Here is a 10,448-nt window from a genome sequence, read left to right on the forward strand (position 1 = left end):
CTTAACACCAAAAAGATAAACAGTCTCATTAAGAAATGGGCAGAGCACCTGAATAGACAGTTCCCAAAGAGGACGTAGAGATGGCCAATGGACATATCAAAAGATGCTCAACATCACTATCACCAGAGAAATGCAAATTAAAACCACAGTGAAATAATCAGCTCACAACTGCCAGAATGAGGGGTCCTTTCTTTTAAAGCTTGTTCTCTAATCCATTGCTTCCCAAACTTACTCAAAAGTAGGCCTCCATAAAAAAGCATGCCATGTGTGGTGCACAGTAGGGCGCACGGTGGAGGCTGTTCGCTGCTGCAGGCATCAGGCTTGGAGCCCCAGCCCCGCTGCCATCTGCAGCACTGCACGCTGCGGCGCTCAGTGTCTCGGCACACTGGCGTCCGTTAGTGCGGCAGGGTGGGGACAGCCGTGTGGACGCCGTGCGGACCCATGGCATGTGCTGTCCCTGACCCTGATCACTGGACACAGGAGGCTGCCGTGCCTCCTGGGAACCATGCCTCCATGCTTCTGGAAACTGGAAGTCCTGTGGCCACCGCTGCTGCCTTCTCAGAATGCGCTGTACAAGGCTTATTTCACAGAACAGGCAGAGCAATTTGGCCTAATGTTTCCATGAGTGGCCACCAAGCCTGGTTATCCAGGCCCTCTAGGAAATCACAGCAGCTTTTTATTTAATGTTCTAAATTCATTCCCATTGTTCTAAATTCAAAGTGATACAATCGGGTATGCACAAAGAAGTTTCACTCCCTTTCCCATCGGACCCCATGGACCCCCACAACTTTTAGGCAGCTACTCTGAAGGCTTATGTATCCTTTTGGCATTTCTTTTTGTGGACATAATGAACACAAATAAATATTGCCCCTTCCTTTTCTTACAGAAATGGGAGCATGCTATGCCCACGGTATATGTGTATATGTGCATTCTTTTCACCTTCTTTTTTTTCTCACTTTACCAAGTACCCATGTGGGTACCTAGTCAGCTTTCTCCTTCTCTTACAACAGCTTAGATATGCCCCGTGTGAGTGTGCCTCCGTTTATTTTAAACAGTATCCATTAAAGTCTGTTGGGTCTGTTCCCAATTTTTTGCTTGTAAACAGCACTGTGCATGTCATTTCTTAAGTATGTAGGTGTGCTTTTAGAAGAAATCCCCAGGAACAGTATTACTAGGTCAAAGGATAAGTGCATTTATAATTTTTCTTAAAGATTTTATTTATTTTACTTTTTAGAGAGAGGGGAAGGGAGGGAGAAAGAGGGGATAGAAACATTGATGTGTGAGAGATACACTGATAGGTTGCCTCTTGAATACCCCTATCTGGGGACCTGGCCTGCAACCCAGGCATGTACCCTGACTGAGAATGGAACCAGTGACCTGGTTCGCAGGCCAGTGCTCAGTCCACTGAGCCATACCAGCCAGGGCTGTAACTTTGATAAATATTGCCAAATTGCCCTCCATAGAGGTTTATTATTTTGCACAATGTCTGAGAGTGCCTATTTCCACTTTGCCAAGAGAGTATATTGTCCAACTTTTGAAATTTTGCCAGTGTAATTGGTAAAAAATTTTATCTTAGTGCAGTTTTAAATTTCACCTGTCTTATAATGAGGGAGGTTTTTCATCTTTTCATTTGTTTCAGCCCATTTGCATTTCCCCATAGTAACCCCTTTCTGCTGGAATTAGCTAAAGTTGGCTCCTGTGGCTGTGTGTGGTTGCACTGTCTTTTACCCCTTTCTCCTAGAAGACAGTGCTTCTTCATGCACTTATTTTGATATTGGTTCCTGAAGGACCAAAGTGGAAGAGCTGGATTTTACCCCAAGCATCCATCCTTCTAGAGATAAAGGAAAAGGAGTTGAGGGTGGTCTCTGCCTCCAGCATTGGCTGCAGCTTCCCAGCTCCGTCGTTAAATGCTTGAGTTGGGAATAAGCAATATGCTGGCCTGTTGGCATGGTTCAGTAACTTCAACACATCCACAGATGTGACATTCCTGTATCTTCCTCCTTTTTGCTTTCTTCTCTTCCTATCTTCCTTTTGTTCTTTCCTCCTCCTTTTGTTATTCACTCAGTAGGCTAGAAGTCTGACAGGTCTCACAGGGACGGGGCTAAATCCAGGTCTCAGCAGGGCTGCCTTCCTTTCTTTAGTCTCTGGGGGAGGATGCATTTCCCTGACTTTCCCAGCTTCGTGGCTCACGGCCCTCTTCCTCCATCTCTGAAGCCACAGCAGTTATCCAGGTCCCCCTCATGTGTCACATCACTCCTCCAGCAGCTTCCTCATGGCCTTGCCCTTGAGTACTTCTTGCTGCTTCCATGTCACCTGCTGATTCAGTATCACCCGCAGCTCAGGAGGAAATGCCAGGTAGGAGAGTGGCTCTGTGAGTCTGCCTGGGCTCCCCTAACCCCTGTGTGCCCCAGTTTTCCCGTCTGTGAGTTAGGGCTCATCAAGTACCTACACCAATGAGTTCTCAAAATGAAATCAAGTTTAATCAGTAATTATTTGATAAAAGTAATCAAGTAACTTTGACCCTTGGAGAAGGGAGAGGACAAGATAACGTGACTTTTACCTCACTCTTTGCTCAATAAATAACTCATTCTTGTACCAAGAAAAAAAAATCAATACAGTTTACACATGAATACTAAAGCAGGCTTCTTTGACGGTGTTTTCTGGGAGGCTCCACCCAGATTTCTAGGCCTCCCGAGGAATTAGGCTCAGCTACTGCTGGGAAATCATTAATTTCCCATCTACTACGTAGATGACAGCAATGGCATTCCAGCAGCCTAAAAAGGAACCGAAGGAAGTCACTTTGTCAGGAATACAAGCTTAAACAACTTTGCCAAATGCCAAAAAGACCATGTAAAACTCAAAGAGCTTCGGGACTGATAAGAACCTAGCTGTTCTTGTGATGATTGTGAATGTCTGTGCCTGCCTGCCACTGAGTTTTCTCTTTCAGCGTGATTTCACTGTCAGCATGTTACAGAACAAACAAGGGGGGGCCTGGGACAATATACTATTATTGAAAGAAGCCCCCAGGTCTGTTATGTCCGTCACTAGAGGACAGACATCTGTCAATGCCAGAGATTCGTCAAAAGGAAAGGAAATGTTTATTTAATGCTACAAAACTTAAAGTAGTGACCTAATGTCTTTATCAAAAAATCCTAAAGTCCCTTAAAATACCCACAGTCCTTCCTTCCTTCCCCCTTTGCCCAGTCCAGAGTACCGTATCTCAGGAAAGGAAATAGAAGTCCATGGCTCAGGTAGTCCTCTGGTTATTCCCAGTTAATACTCCATCTCGACTGGGAGACCTCCCTGGGTTCCTGGCACCCTCAGCTGAGTCGCTGGGATCTCTGCTAAAACCAGGTGGTGGTTCCCCCTTCTAAAGCTGCGGGGGTCCCCACTCTGGCAAAGGCACGTGGTCCTCTCTTCCAGGGCCACTGGAGTCCCCACTCAGCCAAAACCGCGTGCTTCTCCCCCTGCGCAATGGCTGCAAGGGGGGTGGGGGTCGCCACTCTGCCAAAGCCGAGTGGCAGTTCTCTGCTAAAGCTGCATGGTGATTCTCTCTTGCAGGGCTGCAGGAGTCACCACTCTGTCAAGGCTGCGTGGTTCTTTCCTCAATGGCTACTGCATCTGGGTTTTAAATCCCTGCACCAATCTTCCTCTGCAGCCCCATTTCCGATTCCTCCCACACTCGGGCACACTTGCCCTCCATCTGCTGTTTTTTCTAGTTTTTCTGGTCACCATCGTGGGTCTGGGCAGGTGTGACCCCATGTCATGGAGCCAATCTTCTCCAAGCTCCCATGCAGGTGCTGTAACTTGGGGGAACCTGCCCCCCAGTCACATCTTGATGGGGTAATTACTTCCATTCCCCTGGCTCAGAGCATGGCCACAGCTATTTAACATATCTAAGCGACCAGCCAAAGGCTATAGATATGTTAAATGACCACACCAGAGGTTAGCTACAAGGCTGTTGCTATGTGAAACAGCTCTCAATGGCCCTGCTCCACTTGTCCCTTTCCCCAACCCACACCTGGGGTGTGGGGGTGAAGACATCTAAAAATCTCCTGGACACCTTGAATTCTGGACCCCATTTTAAATGCCCATTTGGGGTCCCCCCTGTTGGCTGCACCCTGTAACAAGCACAGCTCCCCGCCTCGGCCCGAAGAGCTGGGCCAGTGCGCTCCAGCCTTTGCACTGGGCACTGGACTTGATAAAGGAGGCTCTTTGTGAAAAGAGGGAATTGTTTTATCGAGGGGCCACTCTGTACCAGGCATGGTGTGAGGTTCTTTCTTTACCAGCATTCTCTTATTTAATCCTAAAAACAACTCTGTTTACATCTGTTTTTTAAATAACTGCGTCATTGAAATATAATTCCCAGACCATAAAGTTCAGTGTTTTCAAGTGTACGACTCGGTGGTTTTAGTCTGTTCACAGCGTTGCGCAGCTGTCAGCACTGATGCCAGAACAGTTCCGTTGCCCCAGAAAGAAGTGCTGTACCTGTTAGCATTCCCTGCTCCCCTTGCCCCAGCCCCTGGCCACCACTAATCTGTGGGTGAAGAAAATGGGGACAAAAACCCACCGTGTCACGGTCTCTGAAATTACCATCTGTAGACCACCTTCATAGAACCATTCAGGGAGCTTTAAATGCAATTTGGGGACCCTGCCCGACCTGCAGAGATAGACTGTGTTGGGGGCGGGGCCTGGGAACCTGCATTCTCAATAAGCTCCCACATGATTGCACAGACAGTTGCATTTGAATGCCTGGCCAAGCTGAGCCAAGTCCCTCTCCAGGCACACAGTCCTTTCCTCCACTTCTCATGTGGCAGCTCCCTGCGCCCCCTCAAATTATATTTCTGGAAATCTGCCAGTTTATTCTTTTTTTCTTTTTGTCACCTCCCTATTTTTTTTTTAAATATTAGATTTCATTTTTATTGTGGAGCACCTCTATCAGGCAAAGTGCTACACACAGAACTACAAATCATTTTGGGGAAAAAGCTGTAAAAAGTTTGCAACTGCTTTAGGTACGCAGTCCTGACTTGAGGAATCCATGCTGGCAAAGAGGTCCTGGCCCCTGAGGGGCTTCCCGATGGTGGCTGCCCCGCCCCATTTTTTTAAATACACAGTGTCTTAAGCATTTCCAAGTGTTAAGTTCAGTGGCATCGACTACACTTGCATTGTCATGCAACCACTGCCACCACCCATTTCCAGAACTTTTCCATCCTGCAAAACTGAAACTCTGTCTCCATTAAACACCCCCCTGTTCCCTTCCCTGCAGCCCCTGGCCACCACCACCTACTGTCTGTCTCTGTGAATTGAACGACTCTAGGTACCTGATGGACAGGAATCGTACAGTGCTTGTCCTTTTGTGGCTGCTTATCTCACTTAGCATGACATCATCAGGGTTCACTCAAGTCGTACGTGTCAGAGCTGCATTCCTTTTAAAGGCTGAATACTATTCCACTGTATGGATGGACCACATTGTGCTGTTCCATTCAGCCACTGACAGACATTTGGCTCTTGTGAATGTACTGCTGTGAACATGGGTGTGCAAATCACTGTCAAGACCCTGCCGGTATCTTTCTGTCACCTACCAAACGTTTTCCTTGTTACCAATCGGGCTCTGTCCTTTTCCCTTCCATCAGTTGCTGTGCAGACGGTCTACGTGCAGCAGCCTGTCTCCTTCTTTGACCGCCCGGTACAGATGTGTTGCCCTTCCTGCAACAAGATGATTGTGACCCAGCTGTCCTATAACGCCGGAGCCCTCACCTGGCTCTCTTGTGGGAGCCTGTGCCTGCTCGGGTAAGTCTGGGGTCCATTCAGACCCCCCGGCTCTCCCACATTCCTCTCACAGCCTTTCTCACCTGTAGCACACACTTCCGTCTTGTGGGGTGCCATCCTGTGCGTAGAGGATGTTGAGCAGCATCCCTGGCCTCTACCCACTCTGCACCAGTAGCTCCTCTTCCCATCGTATTAACTAGAAATCACCTTCTGTGGAGAAGCACTGCTCCTAAGCATATCAATGCCCAGGAGCTGCTGTCCCATCATTTCTTCTTGCTCATCTGCTCAAACCATTTCCAGTGTGTAGGGACAAGCATAAGGGCCACTTGCATCTGTGTAGGGTGGTACCCTAGAGATTTCTTTTTCTTCCAGAATTTCATGACCTCAATAACAGTGTTTGCCTCACTCTGAGAGAAGCTCTAAACAATCCGTACATTAAAATAGTTGATAGTCATCTGTTCAGAACTTTTTGTCCCTTTACGAGCCCAAGTATTTTTCCCATTGCATCCACAAGGGGATTGTGTAAATATTTATGTCTGCACCAAGAGTATTATATTGAAAGAGATAGTAACTTTCTGTTCTGGGAGAAATTTGAAGAAACACAGTTTAAAATTTTTTTCCCAAACAGATAAAGGCAGCCACCTTATTCCTGGCCCTGGGAATCTCAGAAAACCATGGGCTCTGTTTTCTCCCTTAAAGGAAATGATGTTTGTGCATTTCTTTTCAGGATCCCTTGCCTCTTGTACAACTGGCTATTTCTCATTACACCACAGGTCTTGTGAAGGTCCTTCCTGTATTTGCTGATTACATAGGCTAAGGGGCACTATTTGGGGGAACTTTATTTGGTTGTTGCTGTAAGAAGCAGCCTCTCCATATGGAAAAGTGATCAGTCTGAGACAGGTCACCAAACTACAGCCCGAGGGCCAGATCTAGCCCACTGAAGTTTTATCAGAACACATCACGCCATTTATATATGGATTATCTCTGACTGCTGTCACACTACAATGGCATGTGAACTATGTACTGTCTGGCCCTTTATAAAAGAAGTTCACTAACCTCAGTGTAAGACTTTGAAAAGTGCCCAGAGAACCCAAGACTTGAAAATGCACTTGGTCCGGTCTGTCTGTGGGAGCAAGCTTGGCATTAGTTGGCGTATTAGTTTCCTGTGGCTGCCATAACAGATGACCACAAACCTATTGTTTAAAAGCAATAGAAACTTATTTTCTCACAATTCTGGACCTGAGCATTCCAAAATTAAGGTGCCATGCTCCCTCTGCAGGGTCTAAGAGGAGAATCCTTCTGTGCCTCCTCTAGCTTCTGGTTGTCCAGATGTTCTTAGCTTGTGGCCGCATCACTGCCTCTGTCTTCACATGGCTTTCGTCCCCCTGTATTTCTGTGTGTCCTCCCCTATTCCTACAAGGACACCAGTGATCGGGGTTTGGGGAGCCCACCTGCCTAATCCAGCATGACCCCATCTTGAGATCCTTAATTATATCTGCAAAGACCCTTTCTCCAAATAAGATCTCATTTGCAGGTTCTGGGGGGTTAGGACTCCTGATGTATCCTTGGGTTGCCACCATCCAGACTACTTCAGTCACTAACATATTCTTTATCTGACTGTTTTTGTTCTCCCAGGTGCGTAGCAGGCTGCTGCTTCATCCCTTTCTGTGTGGACGCCCTGCAGGACGTGGACCATTACTGTCCTAACTGCAAAGTTCTCCTGGGCACCTACAAGCGTTTGTAGGACTCGACCAGGCCTGACGGGAGCCGTATGTGGCAGGGAGTCCGCCCCGACTCTCAGCCAGCCCCATCTCTGATGGAGATTCTGCCTTGGTGGTCTCTTCCTTCCAGGGGTTCCACCTTTGTGTCTTCTTTTGGGGGGAAATATTGCAAAAGTAACACACTTCCAAACCCCAGGAATTGCTGCTTGGAGTCGTGCACAGGACATGCAGAGACATTTACCTTGAGTGCTGGGTCAAGGGTGTCCCACCTGCCTGCCACCCTAGGCCGTCATCCCATCTCACTGTGATCGTTGCCCTGTCTGAGTATCTTCCAGTGATTTGCCTTGCCAGCTTCTTTTCTTGCCTCAGTGGGCCTTTCTGGTGGTGGGCTCCAACTGAGAAGCCACAGGTTGCCTTATGTTCGAGACTGTTCTGGCCTGAATGCGGCCGAGCCAGCCTCTAGCATTACCATCGTGTCCGTCTGTCTGTCCATGTCTGACGACAAAAGGCTTGTCTCAGGCCTTGGCCCTCAGGTTCTGTAACTGCAGGCTTTTCACTAGCACAGAAATTCACTTTAATTCTTGAGTTCGTTTTTACGTACATGGAGGGACTACCCACACCCCCCAGACAAGGATCCATGGGGTCATAAACGATTCTAGAAACACAGGGCTGGTCGCACCACTGCTCCGTCTGCCCTCAGCTCTCTGTGCCAGGCCCTCAGCCAGGTTTCATGAAGGGCTTTTCCTTGTGGAGAAATTATTTGTAGTAACAGTTTTTACGGCCTTTTGGTCTTAAACACCTTTGAACACAATTTTGAAAGAAGGGATTTATAGAACCGTTTTCTGAAACTGTATAATTGGTATCATTTCCCCATTTTCCAAGGCACTCTCATATATATATATATATATATATATATATTTTTTTTTTTTTTCCTTAACAAAAACAGTCATGGGCAATTGCACCCAGTGCCTTTACTTGGGTTAATGTGGTTCTGGAAAACCTTCATGACGGAGCTGGGAACATGGCGCCCCTTTGGGCTCCTGGTGGTGCGCGTGGGAAGACACAGAAGAACACGAGGGAGCACTCCCGGGTGCCGTGGTGCTGAAGGGCGTGGGGGCCGGAACTGTGTCCAAGGAACCCGAAGTCTGATTTTATTTCTCAGAAATCTCATTTGTTGTATGCCATCGGAAGACATGATTTCTAGGACTCAAGCAGCAAGCCAGAGTTCTTGGGTTGCCGCTGTGTCATCTTTGAAATCAAGACAAAGCGGGACTCGCCTTCCAGGAGTCCCCATTTTGATGATAAATAGGCACAGGGGATGCATGTGAATAATAGTATGTAGAAGTCAAGCCTAGACCTTGAACAAAAATCTGTATATTGGCTGAAAATTAGAATCATAACCGTTGATTCAGCTTATTCACTTGATATTTTGAAAGTTTCAGTAATTATTTTTTGCAACGAATATGGATACTACATCGCACTTTGGTGTTTATCTGCTTTTAAAAAATAAAGTCTTTGGTTCATTTGGTGAACTATTTATCAGTTCTTACAGTGTGAAGAAAGGTCTCATGTGTTTCTAGCCGTCGTTACAAAGAACCTTTATTTGCTCCATAACAGGAGAAAATCCTTCCTGGTAAAAACTTCAGACTCCCTGAATGTCCCTCGGTGTCAGGATGACCGATGGTGAGCTGGGCAGGCTGCTCGTGCGTCAGACTGGAACATCAGGCTGTCGGAGCTCCACAGGCGTCATCGATGGCAGCCAGCCATGGCTTTCAAGTTTTAATAAAATGCACAGAAGAAAGCCGTCCCCATTCATTCTCCAAACAAAACACCCTTTGTTAATTGATCGGGGTGGTTGTGAGATGCTAGAAGGAGAGCGTTGTAACTCCCCCGGGAACATGAATGTCATCCTCCCTGTTGCTACCCGGTGATAAAACTTCATTTGGGAAGGCGCAGGAAAATAACGTCATCCTGCTGTGGCTCCTGTTGTCATGTAAGCCCTGTCTTCTGGTCTTGAGAAATTTCTCCTCCATTTTGATCACGTGTTTTTCTTTCATTTGACAAAACGGAAGGCCATGCACAGGTAGCAGTTTTGTTCAGGTGGTGGTATGTACAGGTTCTCAGGTTGTTACTGATTACATGTGCAAAGTCTTCACAACAAGAACTCTGTTTCCAGGACCGTCAAATAGGCTGTGGAAATTATAAAGTAAATGTCAGATGCCTGGAGACCCCTCTTGAACCTGGGCTCACATGAGCATTTATTGGACATTTCATCTTATTGTTCCAAGTACAGGCTTTCGCACAGGTTTGCATGAACTAAAGGTTCTTTTGTTCTACTGCAGTTTGTTGGGGGTTTTGGAGTTAGTTTGTTGTAAACACCGAGTCACATTCAATTAATGAAAGTACTTTATATCTTCTTGGACCTCAAAGAAGATTACCAATTTCAAACCACAAATGTCTGTATTTCTTATACATTGTTAGTTCATCTAGGTGAGGTCAATCTTATACGTAAGTGTTGGTTTGTGTCTTGTTAACAAAAACTATCCCATTATTTCATCTGTTAAGCCAACTTAAAGCACATGACTGATTCCTGGCTGACCCAACACTACCTGTGAAAATGTTTTTTCTGGGACCATTGGCTTCAGGGTTGCTATCAAGACCAATTCCAACAGCCGCTTAACTCTCTATCAGTGTGACTTCATACGCCCACGCAGTCTGGCCTTGGGCTTCTCCCCAGGGACAGCCTCTTGCGTTTGGGGTGTTAAAGTCCTCTGACTTCCTGGGCTCAAAGATCTCCGTTAGGAGTTAAGTGTGGACGTTGGAATTTTATTTGCAAAATTCCGATTTGCATTTTGAAGCCTATTAAAGTTATCTCCTGCATTTATGACTCAGATGTTTACAATGAGTCGTCTGTTTTTCCTAGGCGCATGAGTGAATTTCAGGTAGACCCAGTGAGAA

General features: G+C 46.6%; 1 protein-coding gene and 1 long non-coding RNA gene across 2 annotated transcripts in view; both read left to right on the top strand.

The window, feature by feature from the left end:
• LITAF (lipopolysaccharide induced TNF factor) overlaps positions 1 to 9,035 on the top strand; it is a 31,766-nt gene extending 22,731 nt beyond the window's left edge. The window contains exons 3-4 of the mRNA XM_028528304.2: positions 5,634 to 5,790; positions 7,405 to 9,035. Of these exons, the coding sequence (XP_028384105.1) occupies positions 5,634 to 5,790; positions 7,405 to 7,513 (266 nt within the window). The 3' untranslated portion in view covers positions 7,514 to 9,035. The remainder of the gene's footprint in view (positions 1 to 5,633; positions 5,791 to 7,404) is intronic.
• LOC118499574 lies at positions 1,364 to 4,995 on the top strand. Its single transcript, XR_004902070.1, has 3 exons — positions 1,364 to 2,967; positions 3,240 to 3,251; positions 4,132 to 4,995. It is a non-coding gene; the product is annotated as an uncharacterized LOC118499574 (long non-coding RNA).
• Positions 9,036 to 10,448: the final 1,413 nt, after the last annotated feature.

The sequence above is a fragment of the Phyllostomus discolor genome, chromosome 3 (genome assembly GCF_004126475.2).
Source record: "Phyllostomus discolor isolate MPI-MPIP mPhyDis1 chromosome 3, mPhyDis1.pri.v3, whole genome shotgun sequence".
NCBI classification, from domain to species: domain Eukaryota; kingdom Metazoa; phylum Chordata; class Mammalia; order Chiroptera; family Phyllostomidae; genus Phyllostomus; species Phyllostomus discolor.